General features: G+C 41.0%; 1 protein-coding gene across 5 annotated transcripts in view; it reads right to left on the minus strand.

The window, feature by feature from the left end:
- CNKSR2 (connector enhancer of kinase suppressor of Ras 2) overlaps positions 1–19012 on the minus strand; it is a 468233-nt gene that overhangs the window by 120616 nt on the left and 328605 nt on the right. For all 5 annotated transcript variants that reach the window (XM_077480716.1, XM_077480715.1, XM_077480718.1 and 2 more), the window contains 2 exons: positions 9818–9866; positions 2230–2402 (listed from right to left, as the gene is read on the minus strand). In XM_077480716.1, coding sequence (XP_077336842.1) covers positions 2230–2402; positions 9818–9866 — 222 coding nt within the window. The remainder of the gene's footprint in view (positions 1–2229; positions 2403–9817; positions 9867–19012) is intronic.

The raw sequence follows: 19012 nt of genomic DNA on the forward strand, positions 1-19012 counted from the left end.
TCGCTGTCTGCCGGTCGGTCCAGCACTTACCCCATCTAGGTGGCGGGCAGCAGCTCCTGTGTCCTCTTTTCCATCACGGCGCCTTCCGCCGTGCATCTCCTCCCCTCCTCCTAGGCATTCAATAGGTCCTTTCAGCCAAGCCAATTGAAGCATACTAGAGCCTCTGGCTCTAATCAGGTGCTTTAACCCCCCCCCCCCCCCATTGGAATCTATGCATCTGGTGTCCTGCAAGGGGCAAGATGCATGGACGGGCCGCTTCTGTTGACAATATAGTTAAGTGCTAAAAGAGTAAAAAGAAAATTTAAAGTAGCAAAAAAAAAAGATGCCTACCTACAAAAATCACACGTAAACACATGCGGCTACATGTCAAGATGATTGTGCTATACGTTACATATGAGTGAGAACAATAATTCTAGGACCATAATTAACTGTTATTTTTAACTGATTATCTCTAAAGACTTTAAGGTGTTGCCTGTGGACAATTCTGACTAACAATCTTCGTTGCCATTTCACAAGGGTGTACAATTTTAAGGACAAGTTCACCTTATAAACAGGTTATACCTGTATGTAGGGTGTAACATGTTCAGTATCCTCCCCCTCACCCCCCACCTTCTTTGTGACAGCAGGGTTCTTCTCCCCAAACCTGCTGTCACAATTTAAAAATAGCATGGCAGTGCGGAGATCTGCCCACACAGCCATTTCATTCATTCACTGGAATCCGTGAATGAGAAAAAAAAACAAGTCCTGTCTTCCACTGTGGCAGACAGCTTGTAGGGCACTGATCAGCACCCTTGTATTGCACCGACAGTGTTTGTAGCTGAGCAACTGTCTACCTGTGAAAAGATCCTATCAGGGAGCGCTCAGCAGTGTCTGCAGGAGCCTGACATTGCACCTACAATCCACTGAATGTAGCTGCAATGCTCTGCAGGCTGAAGTGTAAAAAAATAATAAATGAACATATTTTTTTTAACTGCAAAATCAAGTGCATTTATTATTATTTTTGTAAAGGTGAACTTAGCCTTAAGGCTTAACATGTTGGCAACCTATTTACTTGACAACCTCATATTTTATATTTTGCAATAAAGAGAATTGGTTTTGCTGCATTTGTGCTAATATTGTATGACATATAAAAATATAAAAAATTATAACTACTATCATTCTATTCTCTAGGGTTCCTGCTTTCAGAAAGTATATCATGTTTTAGAGTTTAAGCCAATCTTCTGGCCTAAAATGTTCATTTTAACAAAGATCAAAGATCAGCACAGGGGACATTACTTTTAAAGCCAGCAGGATGTGTCCCCCGTGCTAGTGAGCTCCTACATTAGCAAAGATCTTCCTCCTTCGAAAGCCCCCCAATTGCTGTAATCTCCCTTAGCTTCCCGGCTGTGTCTGTTGTTTCTGCCCCTTCCATATCCTCCATTCATTGTTTGGTTATCATTCATAGAAACTATAGTACATAGTAGTAAATATTTTTTATTTTTTTGTAAACAACATGTTCTACGCAGAGCAGCCCTGATTCTTTCCTTTTTGGGTCCCCCACCGGTGGTTTTGGCTCTTCCCCCTCTGCCGAGTCCAATTGCTATGTGGGCACTCGAGCAGGTCTGCTCCCGAGCCGTGCTCCTTTGAATGGACATTGTCAATCCACACACACAACGCAGCTCAGCCTGGACCTTCTCTCTTTTCTCATTGGCTCACTGGCTGTAATGACATCAGCAGGAGCAAATGGCTCCCGCTGCTGTGTGAGCCAATGAGGAGAGAGCGAGAGAGAGACCCGGGGAAGTCTGCAGTAGATGTTCATACCTCAATACTATTAATAATAGATGTTTCACTCCAGCAGTATAGAATACGTTTTGAAGTTGTAAAGAAATGTTAAGAAATGTTAAATTTAATTAGACCCATTCGATTCTAGATGACTAAAATGAGTTTTATTCGACCAAAAAATACAAGAGATTTAGTCGACTAAATACGACTAAAACAATTGCAGAATACTAAAATGGGACTAAAACTAAAATGCCATTTAGTCATAAGGCTAAGACTAAAACCTAATCGAAATTTGCTGCCAAAATGAACACTGCTCCTAAGCTCTGCAGCCAGCATCAAACATCCTCATCATCACCCGATTGCGCTACATTTGGCAGGATCGGACTGCTGAAATGATGGTGCCAGTACCTGTGAATTAAAAAAAAATATTACAGAAACATTCAGATTTTCAAAACTGAAAGTGTTTACCTCCTCGTTGGAATACCAATAAAGGGATGCGTCCTTTAAAATAAACCAGTATTTTTTCCACTTCTGTGAGAAATAGCTCTTTGCATCTTTCTTTTTCCATAGCCACCCCTCACAATCACCACGACCCAAGTCTTTACATGATATACGTCTTTTGCTTTTCCCAGGAACAGGACCTTGAAGACAAGCACAATGCATATGGATGAGCCATAACTATTCAACATTACACAAATTAAAGTGACACCAAGTTAAATCCGCATCCTCCAAGAATAATCCATAGCCATCAACTACTTAACTGCTCTGTAATCAATTTTTCTTGAAATTGTTTGTTTTTTTTGCCTCCTTGTGACATCCTCCATGAGCTCCTGAATCTTTCTCCACTTCCATTCATTTGGAACAAGTATTCCACGTTGGTTACAGTTATATACACTGATCTATGCACACTATTAATCCCATAGTCCATCACAGGAGTGAGTAGGAGAGAGTGGCTACGTTCCTACATAAACTGGGATCATAGCGAAAAAAAACTAAACATGTGCGGTTCGCTTCATTCCGAATCGAAATTCGGACGAATTTTCGCTTTTCGGAAAATTCGGATGTATCAGAATTTCCGAATTACAATAGTACTGGATTTAAACGAATCTGAAATGATGAAAAAAATTTGAATGAAAATTGTTTTCAAATTTCCAAAGAGAATAAAATAGAATAGAAAAACAAAGAGCAGAATAGAAAAGAATATAACAGAAAATAAAAGAATAAAATATAATAGTGTAAAACAGAACAAAATAGAATACAACATAAAATAACAGAATAGATTAGAATGTAATAGGAAGAAATAGAAAAACATAGAAAGAAAATATTGACCTAAACTGAGAATTTTTTAATTATATATATATATATATATATATATATATATATATATATATATATATATATATATATATATATATATATATATATATATATATATATATATATATATATATTTATTTATTTTGGGGGATATGTATTATAGCAAAAAGTAAAAAATATTGTTTTTTTTTTCAAAATTGTTGCTTTTATTGTTAATAGCGCAAAAAAATAAAAACCGCAGAGGTGATCAAATACCACCAAAAGAAGGCTCTATTTGTGGTGAAAAAAGGACATCAATTTTGTTTGGGAGCCATGTCACACGACCACGCAATTGTTAAAGCGACGCAATGCCAAATCGCAAAAAGTGCTCTGGTCAAGAAGGGGGTAAAATCTTCCGGGGCTGAAGCGGTTAATACAGCTCGCCCAGCAAGCACCCCTGTTAGTTCATTGGCCAACTTGGCCAATGAAAGGGCCAACTATTTAAAAAGGGAAACACACTATCAGATTTTCTGCTGATTTTTGTCTCGAGATTTACCAAAACCACGTAGTACAAGGGCCTGCCTGATTGCATACAAATTGAAATTCCTAAGGTTGACCTCATATTATATCGTTTTGGTAAATTTGAAGGAACAAATCAGCAGAAAATCTGATAGTGTGTATGGAGCTTAAGTGAAACAATCGAGAAATAAAAAAACAACAAAAAACATTCCCAGACAAAGTACTGCCTGCACGGTAGAAGTTGTTATGCAGCAGATTGTGTGCTGAGGGTATCAGGACGTGCGGATAACTACACTCCGGTACATATGCTGCAAGAAACAAATTTAAATTGGCACAAACAAACAAGCCTGCTGCAGAGAAAATAAACATATACATGACACCGAGATTACGGTAAATAAACCGCACACTGAAATGGCGCTGTGTGTTTGTTTTGTAAGAACGACATTATGTATTTATGAAGAGGATGGAAGATCAAAAGCAGGCCTGTTTTCTCTCGCTGACTGCAGTTGTGGGTGACTTCGGATACAACAAAATGTCCCCGAGCGCTTTCCGTCTTGTGCGGCTGCTATTTACTGGGTGAAACTAGAGGCCTGTAGGAAAGTTCTGGTTACATAATGTGCTATGTGATATCCTACTGGTGACCTGTGCCGCTGAAGGGGATAGAGGGCTTATTTTTACAATGTCCCAATTCACATCAACCTACTGGAAATATTTGCATGTTTCTAGAGAAAAGTAGGGAGCATACTATAAACACTGCAAATTGTAGATGTCAACTGCGAACCTTATGGTGTTTGACCATTTGTAATCGGTTGTGGGGGACTTAGGAGACACGATGGTGTGTTTGGAGTGACCTAATAAGATGCAGCTTTTAAAAAAGTGTATGTCCTGTTCAGCAAAAACGTTTGACTTAAATTAGACCTTCAGCATACCTCCCAACATTTTGAGATAGGAATGAGGGACACCTACTAACAAACGTATGTAGGCATAGGACACGCCCCCTGACACACCCCCTTAAAGGTGAACCATAAAAAAAGGTTAATTAAATCCACAAAAGTGTTTTTTTTTTGTTTTTTTTTACCACTACCATTTCTTTAGACTGGCTTTTAAAATATACAAATGCAGCAATTTAGAAATTAGATGAAAGGTTTAGCACTGGGAAACACTTTTTGAAAGACAAAAAGTGCTTTTTTTTTATATACAACTATATGGATCAGACAAAAATGAGGGACAAATGAGTAGACATGTGCACACTGAAATATTTTGTTTCACAATTCCGTTTTCGTCTGAAAAATAAATTTACTTAGTTACTCCTGAAATTAATTTCTATTTATTTTGTTTTGTTAAAAAATGCATTTGTCCGAAAATCCGAAATAATTAAGGTTGAATCTGTCATTGAAGGCTTATGGTGTCTGTCGAATGTTCTAAGACGATTAGAAGGAACAGCTAAACTGTACAAGGCCGTGATAGTACATTTCCAGTTGAATGCTCCGCCTACAAGCTATAGTACAATTCTAATGACGTATGACACTAGTAATAATTATATTTATTAATTATTATTACTTGTCAACCAACATTAGAATTCTTCTATAGCCTATGGGCGGAGCATTTGACCATAAATGTCCACTCGCGGCGACTGCTTCATCGAATCTTCACGTTGAATCTTTTCTCTCTATGTCGAATAATCTTGGACTAATAGAGTTAGGTTAGGCACATTCAACCTTTTTTGCTATTGTTTCTATACTGTTAAATCTTTTCTCTCTATGTCGAATAATCTTGGACTAATAGAGTTAGGTTAGGCACATTCGACCTTTTTTGCTATTGTTTCTATACTGTTAAATCTTTTCTCTCTATGTCGAATAATCTTGGACTAATAGAGTTAGGTTAGGCACATTCGACCTTTTTTGCCATTGTTTCTATATGTTGAAACTTTTCTCTCTATTTCGAATCTTTTCTCTCTATGTCGAATCTTCTCTCTATAATGTAAAATCTTTTCTCTCTATGTAGAATAATCTTGGACTAATAGAGCTAAGGTTAGGCACATTCGACCACAGGTTCGATGGACATAGATTGCTATTGTTAGCGTCATGTTGAATCTCCTATCTATATGGAATTGTTGTCACAACGAAAATGAAAATAAAGTATTTATGTCGGATCTTTCGGTTTTTGGATTCTGCACATTCATTATCGTTTGTTAAAACGAGAAAGAAAATACCCAAAATTCAGATGAAAATGCATTTGGACAAAAATGAATGCACATGTCTACAAATGAGGAGGAAAGAGGGACAGAGGGACAGTGCTCCAAATCAGGGACAGTTGGGAGCTATGCCTTCAGACATTTTTTTAAATCTTTCTATCTATTATATCTTCTGCCGTTGTCGTTTTAACTTTGGATAGTAAAACATTTTTTTTTTCTGACAGTAAATACCTTATACCAGTGGTCATCAACCCTGTCCTCAGAGCCCACTAACAGGCCAGGTTTTATGTATTACCTTCAGCAGATGCAGACTAGAATACTTCAATCATTGAGCAGCAAGGTAACTGAAATGCATCACAGCTGATATCATTTGCTGCTCAGTGATTGCAGTATTCTAGTCTGCATCTCCCCAAGGTAATACATAAAACTTGGCCCGTTAGTGGGCCCTGAGGACAGGGTTGATGACCATTGCCTTATACAGCCCACTTCCTGTTTCTTGTCGGGTAAAAAGCCTAGGCTCTCTCTCGTGAGCGTTTTCCAGGCAGGATGAGTCATAAGAGGGCCAATGAGAGCTGCAGAGTTGGCCGTGTGTGTTTAAATCCATGAAGTGAACAGACAGCAGCTCCAGCTGCCCACAGTTAAAATTGATTCAACCAGACTTAGTGGATGGAGATTTCTACAGAATATTTGGCAAGTACAGAATCACAGTATATATCAAATAATATGCAAAGTGGTTGGAGGGAAGCTTCAGAATGGCAAAGATGTGAGCAGAAAGCAGTTCCTCTTTAATTTAGGATAGATTGGGGAGTAGCACTGAAGTTAATCTCATATTCATATTTACTTTTCTTAGACAGTTTTGGCAGGAAAACAGAGAAGTACAGTGATGCATGCTCCACTAGACATCATTATAAGACATCCAAATGACATAAAAGAAGCCATCTCTTGTGTACAGTCCAATAGGACCGCTGTATAACATGCAGTAGAGTGCAGCTTCCAAAGTGTCATTTAATGGTCATTTTTGTGATAACATTCATACAGTCTGGTTAGCTATGAAAGAGAACACCACTTCTATTAATTGTATTCATTTTTTTTGCTATTAAAAATATTTTTTCTGTTACGCCTCTTTCTATGAAATATTCTTAATTTTTGTGCAATTCTAATGCATCTATCTTTCTTGACCCAGTCTGGCAGCTTTGGCTGGTCAACACTCTCATCATGGCACTCCTCGATCCATCCATGGGCACACTAGCTGTAGGAGCACCAGGACCTAGCACATGATTTTGGGATAGCAAGCTACAATGGCCAATTAACATTCATTTATCTGTTTACTTCTTTTGGATGCAAGTTGCCTATTGGCTTTCAATATATCCATTACTTTATATTGCTATGTTCTGGTGCCCCCTTGTGTTCCTTTTTTTCCTGGCTGTGCCCCTGGAACCTGGAAATCACTTAAACTCTTCAGCTCTGGAAGGTTTATCCCCCTTTCATGACCAGGCCATTTTTGCAATACAGCACTGCGTCGCCTCAACTGACAACTGTGCGGTCGTGCAACGCTGTACCCAAATAAAATTGATGTCCTTTTTTTCCCCACAAATAGAGCTTTCTTTTGGTGGTATTTGATTAACTCTGCAGTTTTTATTTTTTTATTTTTGCGCTATTAACAAAAAAGGCAGACAATTTTGAAAATCAAACAATATTTTTTACTTTCTGCTATAAAAAAAATGTAATTTCTTCATCAATATAGGCCAACATGTATTTTGCTACATGTTTTTGGTGAAAAAAAAAATCCCAATAAGCGTATATTGTAAACTTTTTAGTGTCTACAAACTGTGGGATATTTTTATGTAATTATTAATTATTTATTTTTTACTAGTAATGGCAACGATCAGCGACTTATAGCGGGACTGTGACATTATGGCAGACAAAGGGGACACCAAGTGACACTTTTGGCACTTCTTTAGGGACCAGTGACACAAACAGTGATCAGTGTTAAAAAATATGCACTGTCACAATACCAATGACACTGGCAGGGAAGGGGTTAACAGCAGGGGCGATCAAAGGGTTAAATGTGTCCCTAGGGAGTGCTTGCTAACTGTGCGTGGTGGTTCTTTAACCACTTCAGCCCCGGAAGGATTTACCCCCTTCCTGACCAGAGCACTTTTTGTGATTTGTCACTGCGTCACTTTAACGGACAATTGCGCAGTCGTGCGACGTGGCTCCCAAACAAAATCAATGTCCTTTTTTCCCCACAAATAGAGATTTCTTTTGGTGGTATTTGATCACCTCTGCAGTTTTCATTTTTTGCGCTATAAACAAAAAAATGCAAAATTTTTTAAAAAAAAACGCATTATTTGCTTTTTGCTATAATAAATATCCCCAAAAATATAAAGAAAAACTATGTTTTTCCTGAGTTTAGGCTGATACGTATTCTAGCGTCTACAAAATAGGGGATAGTTTTATGGCATTTTTATTATTATTTTTTTACTAGTAATGGCGGTGATCAGCGATTTTTATTGTGTCTGCGACATTATGGCAGACACATCGGACAATCTTGACACATTTTTGGGACCATTGGCATTAATACAGCGTCAATGCTATAAAATTGCATTGATTTCATATTATTATCAATATCATTAGGCAGAATGGGGAGATGATGTTACATCGGTCACGGAGCTTGCGGCAGGCATGCCTGCATGGCGGGAAATTCAAAGTAACATACTGGTACGTTACTTTGCCCAGCCGGGCCATTTTGCTGTTGTATATTTGCCGACAGTGGTTGGCAAGTGCTTAACTGTGGGAAGACAGCGATCTGGTGTTCCTGCTTAGCAGAAACACCGGATCTCTGTCTTCCCTACTAACAGATCAGCAATCTGCCTTGTTTACATAGGCAGGCTGCAGTTCTGCTTCTCTCGGGAGCAACCAGTGGGTCCCAGTGGACGTCAGCTCTGCCAGACCCACTGATTGACTACCGCTATTTCCAATCACAGCATGAGTGGGTCACCGGTGGTGCACATCTGGGCCCCAGATCCGGAGGTGCAGAATCATATACCTGTACATGATTCTGTGCACAGGAGCCGCCGCTCCACAGTACATGTACGTGGGGTGGTTGGCAAGGAGTTAAAGAGATTGTAAGCTTAGAAAAAAAAAGGCAGGTTAAACAGCACAGTACTTGTGCTGTCTAATCTGTCCCTCACTGTGCCGTAAAATACCTGGTTGATCCTGCCTGTTCCTTTGTCCCTTTTAGTGTGCCGACCACGGTAATCATGGATGCTGATCCTCGATTACCATGGTCAGGTTACGTGCCTCCATCATTCCACTGCTCCCCTGCTCTCTGCTTCTCTCCACTATTAGTAGCTGGCAGTAAAGTTAAATATATACTACTACCAGCCCCTCTGTTCTAAGCCATCCTACACTGTGTATATGTTTTTATAAAATTGTCCCTGTAAATACCTTATTTCAGTTTGTTTCTGCCCGCTTACGAGATGTCTCCTTAGCTGATCTAAGGGCAAGGTTGCTGCCGTCAGAGGGGGATCTCAATAGACACCAAAACTACAGTGATCTCAACTCATTAGTCAGGAATGATATATACATAGTTACATTGGTCCAAGCTGGAGTAATGCAACTACTACTTAAATATACTAGGCCTTGATTTTATCTTTAAAATGAGGAGCGGTTATAATCATGTAACTTTTTAAACATACAAGAGTTTATTTAATATTTGCCATTTGAGAAAGAATCCATGGTATTGGCGAAAGTCATTCTAGAAGTACTAAGAAAAGCTCCGCTACTGAAACAGTTTATAATCTGAAGCTAAAACAACCCCATAATCCAATCAGAAGAGGTCCTCTGAACAATGGTAAATATGTCAATTTTCAAACACACTTTTGAAATATATATTTAATATAGTATGTATAAACTTTGACATGAACTACAATATTTAAAATCATAACTCATTTGGAGTCTCTGAATCATCGTATCCAGCTGCCATTCTAAATGCCATTACTTTCACAAGAACTTTCTCCCACACTTTAGAATCATTTATATTACCTTTATTTCTTTTCTTGGATTTATGTTGTAGAGAGGATTGCTGGAATGTCTGCAAATGAAAATACTGGTATGAGAACATGACATATAGTTTTACTTTGTGATATACAAATATCTCCTCCTCTGTGTCTGATAAAACACAATTAAAAATCATTTAGTCTGTTGCCATGGTATTACAGATTTACAGCTGAACACCAGAGAACAAACATTTACAATGCTGCAAGGGTTAACTGCATAGAGGATGATGATGAAGGTGATGTACTTACCTTATCCACTTGCCAACCGCCCCATAGCAGATTTATTGCTACAGGGTGGCCGTATCTGTGTAGAATCACACAAATATACACATTATATATATATATATATATATATATATATATATATATATATATATACATACACACACACACACACATTATATATACATACACACACTCACACACATACATACACACACACACACACACACACACACACACACGATTCTGCACCTCTGAGTTGGGGCGTGCACACTTCTGCTGTGATTAGTCATGGCAGAAGCCATCAGCGGGTGCCAGCCTATGAACGTCCACCAGCACCCGCTGATGGTCGGGAAGAGAGGCTAGACAAAGCTCTACATATGTAAACAATGCAGAACTCAGTCCTGACTGGGGGGGGGGGGGGAGGGGGTGATGGATTCTCTTTCCCATTTTCTCTCGCATTACGTCCCTTAGTAAAAACAACACATATAGTACACACAAACACTGGTTAGGCACAACTCTTTGATCGTCCTAGTGAATGTTTTCAGCACTGATCACTGCTTTAGTGTCACTGGATCCCACAAAGTGTCAGTTAGTGCCAGAATGTCCTCTGCAATAATCGCAGTCCTGCTATAAGAAGCTGATTGCCGCAATTACTAGTATAAAAAAAAATTATATATAAAAATTCCACTATATATCCCATAGTTTGTAGAAGCTTTAATTTTTTACACAAACCAATATACGCTTTTTTTTAATCAAAAAATATGTAGCAGAATACATATTGCCCTAAATTCATGAAGAAATTAGATTTTTTTCCAATTTTTTAAATGGATATGTTTTATAGCAAAAAGTTAAAAATATATATATTTTTTTACAAGACCCTTTTATGGTTTATAGTACAAAAAATAAAAACTGCAGAGGCGATCAAATACCACAAAAGAAACCTATTTGTGGGGGGAAAAAATACATAAATGTAATTTGGGTACAGTGTTGCCAGTTGTCAGTTAAAATAATGCAGTGTTGTATCGCAAAAAATGGCATGGTCACAAAGGGGGTAAATCTTCCAGAGGGCAAGTGGTTATTCCCTACTCCCACAGGCTACTATAATACCAATCCCCTGAAGCTGCTCCTCTTTGCTGCCCAAATGGTTGCACCTTTGACATCACCCTGTACAATACAAGACCATCAGTCCTACATTGTAAGCAAGGTCGTTGAGGGCCCACCTACAACCCAGGATGTCAGACAGCGGAGGAGTATGCCAGTTGCCGAGGGAGAGAAGAATAATCTAAGTATACTGCTTTATGTTTCATCCCAAATGAGCAGTTAAACCCTTGTTGTGTGTAGAGAGACCAACTGCAAGATTAAGGCCCCTTTCACACATACGGACTGTATGTCCATATTTCATCCATCCGTTTGCGGATGAAATACGGACATACATGCATCCCTATGGGATAGCGGGTGTCTGCGGATGAACATCCGCAGACACCCGATATCGTCCGCCTCCACAATTGTCCGATTCTGCAGACGGAGGAAAATCCTATTTTTCTATCCGTCTGCAGAGCGGATCAGATGAACACGGACAGACGGTCGGTGCTCATCCGATCCCCCATAGAGGAGAGCAGAGATCTGACAGGGCGGTCCCTGCAGTGTGCAGGGACCGCCCTGTTATCCGCCGGCTCAGCGGGGACAATGGAGTGATCCCCGCTGAGCAAGCGGATCATCACGGGGCGGATCATTACTGATCCGTACCGTGTGAAAGGGGCTTAAAGTTCTTTGCTCTCTGGAGTTCAGCTGTATGGCGTCCCTCACACATGTGTGCTGTCCATTGTGTTGCAGTGAGATAGCCATGGAATATCCAATTGCCTTTAGAGGATTAATAAGATTTTTTTTTTCTAGAGCAAATGGGACCATGCTTTACAATGTTTTGCCTTCCTCTTGATCAACTGTGGGTATAGGGTTCTGTATATAGAGGTTTTCTATTTATTTATTCTGTTTATTTTTCTACTGGGTTGAACTAGATAGACTTTTATCATCCTATGTAATGGCATGCTCATTAACTTGAGTTATTTTGTGTGTTCATTTCTGCTGCATTAAGGCACTGCATAAAGGCAGATCATTCATTCTGAATAGATGGCAATGTACCATAAATGCAGGGAAATAATGTAAGAAAGCACAGATGCGTTAAGGTGCATTTTAAATTGCACTGCAGTGCACATCACCATTGATCTGTACCACACATTAGAAAGCGGGTTGCACCACTCATTACCACAATACATAGGTGTGAAACAAGACTAAAAGAAAAAAAAAAAAAAAAAAAAAAACACATAGGGGTTAATTTACTGACCCCGGAGAGAGCAGAATCTGGTGCAGCTCTGCATAGAAACTAATCAGCTTTCAGGGGGTTTTTTTGGGCAACGCTTAATTGGACAAGCTAAAGTTAGAAGCTGATTGGCTACCATGCACAGCTGCACCAAATGTCGCACTCTCCAATTTTGGTAATCAACCCCACAGACACTTGAAAATCAAGGTCGAATGCATAGGATCTAAAGCTGATGCCCTTGTTTCATGTCACTTTAGATAGTTTGTTTGGACCAAGCTGGTCCAAACAAACAAATTGCTTCACTAAGAGCTGCAGTGTCTCTAAGCACTGTATGTAACCTCAGCTAACTACAGTACACAAAACAGCACTGAGCAGCACGCAGCCATTCATAGGCAGCTTTGTATTCTGTGAATGAGTACAAAGCTTCCTCCTATTAGCTGTGAGTGTGATGCCATCAGCCAGCCCCTCTCACTCAGCCAGAGGAAGCTTTGTATTCATTCACAGAATACAAAGTAGCCTATGAATGGCTGAGTGCCGCTCAGCCAGACTCTGTTTTGTTGCAGGTGAGAGACGGGAAGTCTGTCTCACAGCCGAAATCCAGAACTGTGTACTGTATGTAGCTGAAGTTACATACGGTTCAAAAGGAAAGCAAAAGGAGGAGAGAGCAGCACCAAGCCAATCCTTTAAACAGCTTAGGAATTTATTCAGTATATAGGTATAAAAACACTAAAAACTTGCGTGAAAAATGTTGGAACACTTGCAGAGTGCTAGAAAGGATGGAAGCGGGGGCACAGGAAGATCACCCTGGGAGTTTCTATTGAGGTATCCATAAGAGCCGTGTGTTAGCCACAGCTGATGCCTATGTGAGCCTCATGGAGACGCTGGCTGTGTGTCTCTGGGTAGGAGTGGTCCAGGGCTGTCAAACTGAGGAGCCACCCACATGATGTTTAGCGAATCAGAATGTGTTTTGAAGGTAGGACCACACCTCCTTCATCAGATGATGAAGAAGGCATGGTTGTGGACAGCCCTGGACCACTCCCACCCAGAGACACACAGCCAATTTTTTCCACGAGGCCTACCAAGGCTCAAGCTAACACACGGCGCTTGTGGATCCCTCAATAGAGACTTTGTGGCAGTCCTCCTGTGACCCTGCACGTGGAAGCTCCCACCAACTCTAGCACTCTGAAAGTGTTACATTTTTCACGCAAGTTTTTATACCTATATACTGAATGAATTCCTAAGTTGTTTAAATGATTGGCTTGGTGCTGCTCTCTTCCTTTTGTTCACAGTGATTGGGTTCCCCAGCCCGCAAGCAGTCTTGCTCCCATTATAGCCTCCATTTAGAAACTCGAATTTTTAGTTACAATGCCGATCCGGGCACCAGGTGTAATCCGCATGTGATCTCACTCCCTGAAGATGCTAATACTGCGAAATATAAGACCCCTTTCATACCGAGGGCATTTTGCAGGCGCTATAGCATTAGAAATATCACCTGCAATCCGCCCTCAAACTGCTGCTCCTTTGTCTGAGGGCACACACCGGAGAGTTGCGCTGGCAGGACTTCAGGAAAAGTCCTGCCAGCAGCTTCTTTGGAGCGGTGAAGGAGCGGTGTGTTTACTGCTCCTCCACCGCTGCTCAATGGGGCAGCGCTGTATTACCGCCGGCAAAATGACACTATTGCAGCTTATTGCGGGCAGTTTTAACCCTTTCTCGGCTGCTAGTGGGGGGTAAAAGCGCACCACTAGCAGCCGAATGCGCTGCAAATCCGACGTTATAGGCTCGGCAGTGTGAAAGGGGTCTTAGTCATAGCAGAGGAGCCGCCATTCCAGGTTCTGATCCCACATCCTATCTAGGCTTGACCTTAGGAAAGATGCTCACTTCACGCTATCCCTTTAGGACTAGCCGACTTGCACATGCGGATTACACCTGGTGCCCAGATTGGCACTGCAACATGTGAGTGTATTTGCCATTTGTTGTTGTCATTTGCTTTTATCCATTAAAAATACTACACTATGAGACCTCCTTCTGTCTCTTGTGGAGTCATTTTTACCATCCCTGTTTGACCTTCCTGTAAAAAGGGCTCATAATTCTCTGGTGAGTGCCCACCCATCTCTTGAGCCCTTGTGGTGAAGAAATTGGAATCAGATTTTGAGCATCACAATTTAGTTTTGGGATTGATAATATATGGACTTTTAGTTTGCTATTTATTTGCATTTGCATTTTTGGTTCACTGAACATCACTAGCGCCTCATCCTTTAATATAATTTTCATACAGTAGATCAGTGCCATGGGCAGCAGGAAAGGTGAGCATTAACTATCTTCTTTGTAGCAAGGACTTTGCGTAATTATTTTAGTGACTACTGCGTAGATTTAAACAAAACCCTTTCTGAGAGAACATACAGCTTTCCATTACTGTCTTCATATCTTGCAAATACTTGCTACCTAGCTGCTAAGCTGACCCGCTGCCTCCAATATCTAAATAGACTGCTGTTGGAGTATGAAGGTCAGTTTCTCTTCAATATACATTAGATAGACGAACGAATATACAGATCACACCACTTCTAGCTACATTCTTTACTGAACATGGCTTCTCCTCTTAACATTATCACCTTCATTAAATGCAATCTTCACTCTTTTAGAATCCTCAGCACCCGACACTTCTGGGTGCGTCAAATGCCCGAGTCTGCCCGCTGCACTCCCAACCAGGTCACTAGACCACCACAGAAAAAGAAGCACGAGGGAGCAGAAGGCTTTTAAAGCTCCCAGAAATGGTAAATGTTGAAGATCACCTGTAACTGATGGCTGATACCAGTATCTGTAATTCTACTCAGTGTGGCAGTATAATAGATGTGAATTCATGTGCATGTTCCCTGAAAACAGGGTCTCTTCAAACATGATGAGCTCACTAATGCAGGTCAAGTTCTTTTAGAACATTATAGCAGTTTCCACGATTCTCTCAGAAAAGGTTTACTTGAAAGTGAAACTCACCTGGTATTTAAAAAAATAAAAATAAAAAGTATCGAAGGTAAAAAAATAGAGCGCTGATTATTTCCTCCACATATCAGTCAAAAGTAGCTCAAAGCAGGCCAGAAGCCATTGAGGAAGATGTCCTACACAACTCCAAAGGAACTGAAGGAGCCTGAAAACATGCTGTATTTGCTAATTATACTAGCCGTCAGGCTGGATTTACACGGCTGTGCTGCAAATATGTCCATTATGTGTACTGTGGTGGCACCTTGCCAACATAGCAACTCACAACCATGCATTGCGATATGATGAGTTACATATTGCACTGTAACCACGTGAATCCATGCTTAGACTTCAAATTGATACCTGTACCCCTGTGAAGAACGTTTTCTGAGCACAGGCTGTAAACAGGACCCCAACTTCTCTCCTGAAAGAGATTATGGGGTTGATCTACTAAAGACAAATAGGCTGCTCACTTTGCAAGAGAAGTTTCACTTTGCAAAGGAATTTTCCCCAGAGCTTAGCGAAGAATACTCAATCATGTTAAATAAAAATAAAAATAAACATTTTAGCTTGCACATAATTGGATGATGGAAGTCCGCAGAGCTTCACCTAACTTACTAACCTGTGGGGAAAATCCCCTTGCAAAGTGAACAGCCTATTTGCATTTAGTAAATCAATTTCTTTGCTTCACTGCAGTAAACCTTTACTAACATGTGAAGCGCAATCTTAGCAAGGACCCATTGCAACCAACCAGATGCCTGCTTTTTTTGGGTTGATTATCATCAACATTAATTGTAGCATGATACTGATTCCTCTAGGAGTTATAAAACAGAACTGAAGGATGCCATGTCTCCTTGAAGTATTGTTAGGTACAGTGGTAGAGCCTCCTGATATTATGAGTCGTCCTCTCATTTATCAATTGCCGACTTCTGCTGTATGAACGCATTTAGTTATGTATACTGCTGAAGTGTTGGCACTATTAAGCTAAATTTGATTGTCCATAACACAGCCATAAACATTTTTGTGATCATTAGGCAAGTAACAACATTTGATCAGTAAATAGATAATTTTTTTTATTGCTTAAAGCGGAGGTCCACCCTAAAGTGGAGCTTCCGCTCATTGGAACCCTCCTCCCCTCCGGCACCACAATTGGCACCTTTCAGGAGGGAGCGGGGTGCAGGTACCTGTACAGTACAGGTATCTGCACCCACTTCCGGCATAGATATCTGCAGAAGCTACGCCCCTTTCTGCAGAATCTACGCCCCGCATGCGCAGTAGGGAACTGGGAAATGAAGCCGCAAGGCTCCACTTCCAGATTCCCATACCCAAGATGGCGGCGGCAGCACCCGAGAGACGATCGAGAGATCGGCTTCGGGTGCCGACATCGCGGGCGCGCTGGGTGTGTAAGTGTCATTATTTTAAAAGTCAGCAGCTGCAGTATTTGTAGCTGCTGGCTTTAAAAAAAAAAAACAAATAAAAAACGGCGGACTCCCGCTTAAAAAATTGCCCTGTTCTTATTTCAATGGTATATGCATACCCTCAGATGCAGATTTTCTGATTTTGTGTTATGGATCTGAATGCATTGTATATTTACGCACTGGAATGAATGTCTCCATTGAAAACATTACAGCTGCATTCAGACCTATCAACCACTTAAGGACCGGAAGATTTTCCCCCTTAATGACCAGGTAATTTTTTTTGTGATACGGCACTGTGTCTCTTTAACAGACAATTGTGCGGTCGTGCAACTCTGTACCCAAACAACAAAATACCACCCACTAACAATAGATCCTCTAGCAGCCTAGCTATAATTGACTGCTCCCTTGAAAGTAGATCCCTCCCAGTGACACCTGACCTCCCAGCAACATAAGACCCTCCCCAGCAACAATATACCTCCCCAGCAGCAATCAACCCTTCTACAGAAGTAGATACCCTCCAGCAACAATAGATCCATCAGCAGCCAACATCAATAGACACTGTAGCACAACCCAGCACTCCTTGCCATTACATACATTCATGGTGGAGGTGCTGGACTGCGTTCCCCTGTGTTCCTGCTGGAAAAAAAAAAGTAAATCTGTCTCATTGCTTTTGTTTAGCATTGTCTTGCTGTGTGACATAAATGATAAATGTCACCCACGGTGATGGAGCTGCAGTGCTAAAGAAGCAACAAAAAGGCAGTACATTAGGAAGGCATGCTGCCATTAAGACCCCTTTTTTTTTTTTTTAGAAATAGCACCTGCAATCCGCCCTAAAGAAGCTGCACCATTGTGTGTAGTGTGAAAGCCCGAGGGCTTTCACACTACATCGGTGCGCTGGCAGGACGTCAGGAAAAAGTCCTGCCAGCAGCTTCTTTGGAGTGGTGAAGGAGCGGTGTGTTTACCACTCCTTCACCGCTGCTCCCCATTGAAAATCAATGGGGCAGCGCTGTAATACCGCCGGTAAAACGCCGCTATTGCGGTGTATTGCCGGCAGTTTTAACCCTTTCTCGGCCGCTGGCGGGGGTAAATGCGCCCCGCTAGCGTCCGAAATGCGCCACAAATACGGCGGTAAAACGCTGATAAAAATAGCGCCGTTTTACCGCCGACGCAATGGCCGGTGTGGTGTGAAAGGGGTCTAAGGCTGAACTATAGTATTCATAAACCACCCCTTATGCCTGCGGCCTCTCTCTCAAGGTACCCCTCTATTCGCCTCCAGTGAGGGTAGAGGCGGCTCTTAGTGCTGCACTGAAAAGCCCTCAGGTAGCGACATGGGAGGGCAGTGAGGCAATATTCTGTGCCCAGCCTGCCTGGTAATTCTGCCCAGGGGGGCAGGACCATAAAAGCCTGGTCTTAGAGGACACTGACTGTCATTTAAACTAGAGGGCTAAGGACATCTAGAAAATAAGTACTGGAGCAAATATTATGAGTTTAAAGTATTTCAGCAAAAGCAGCCTTTTTATTTTAGCATTTATTGTGCTTTTTGTAGCCTATTTTTTATTGTTTGGATGGTGTGCAGCCTTAAAGTATGTTAATGTGGAAAACAAGAAGTTAGCATATGCAACGTTTACTGACTGGCATTGCTTGGTAGCCTGTAAAAGTGTGTGTGTGTGTGTGTGTGTGTGTGTGTGTCCCAAGGAGGTAATTTTGCATTCCCTAAACGTACACAATTTGCTGATAAAATTGGCAATTTTCCACCAACACACTGAATAAGTCCAAGCAGGATTTGCTTGAGACAGCTATTTTAAAACACTCAAGTTGTCCAATATCAATGTTATTTTGCTTAGGCAAGATAGAGGTTTTGGATTTAATACTTCCTCTGTTCCTCATTCTATACTGTGCATTTATTTATTAATGAGAATCGTGCTGTTTAAGTCATAACTGCAAAGCTTATTGCACATCAAACTGACACTGAATATGCACAAAACTTACACAAAGCGGAGTTCTGCCAATTATTAATTTTTTTTAAAGTCAGCAGCTACAAATACTGCAGCTGCTGACTTTTAAAATATGGACACTTACCTGTCCAGGGCAACCGCAATGTGGGTACACGAAGCCGATCTGTCCCTTGACTCTCGGGTGGAGGAGCCGCCATCTTTGGTGAGGGAATAAGGAAGTGAAGGCTTGTGGCTTCACATCCTGGTTCCCTACTGTGCATGAGCAAGTCACACTGCATCCCCCCAGAAGACAGCGG

Source organism: Lithobates pipiens, unplaced genomic scaffold, assembly GCF_037356315.1.
Source record: "Lithobates pipiens isolate NorthernLeopardFrog02 unplaced genomic scaffold, aLitPip1_a1.2 Scaffold_16, whole genome shotgun sequence".
Classification (NCBI taxonomy): domain Eukaryota; kingdom Metazoa; phylum Chordata; class Amphibia; order Anura; family Ranidae; genus Lithobates; species Lithobates pipiens.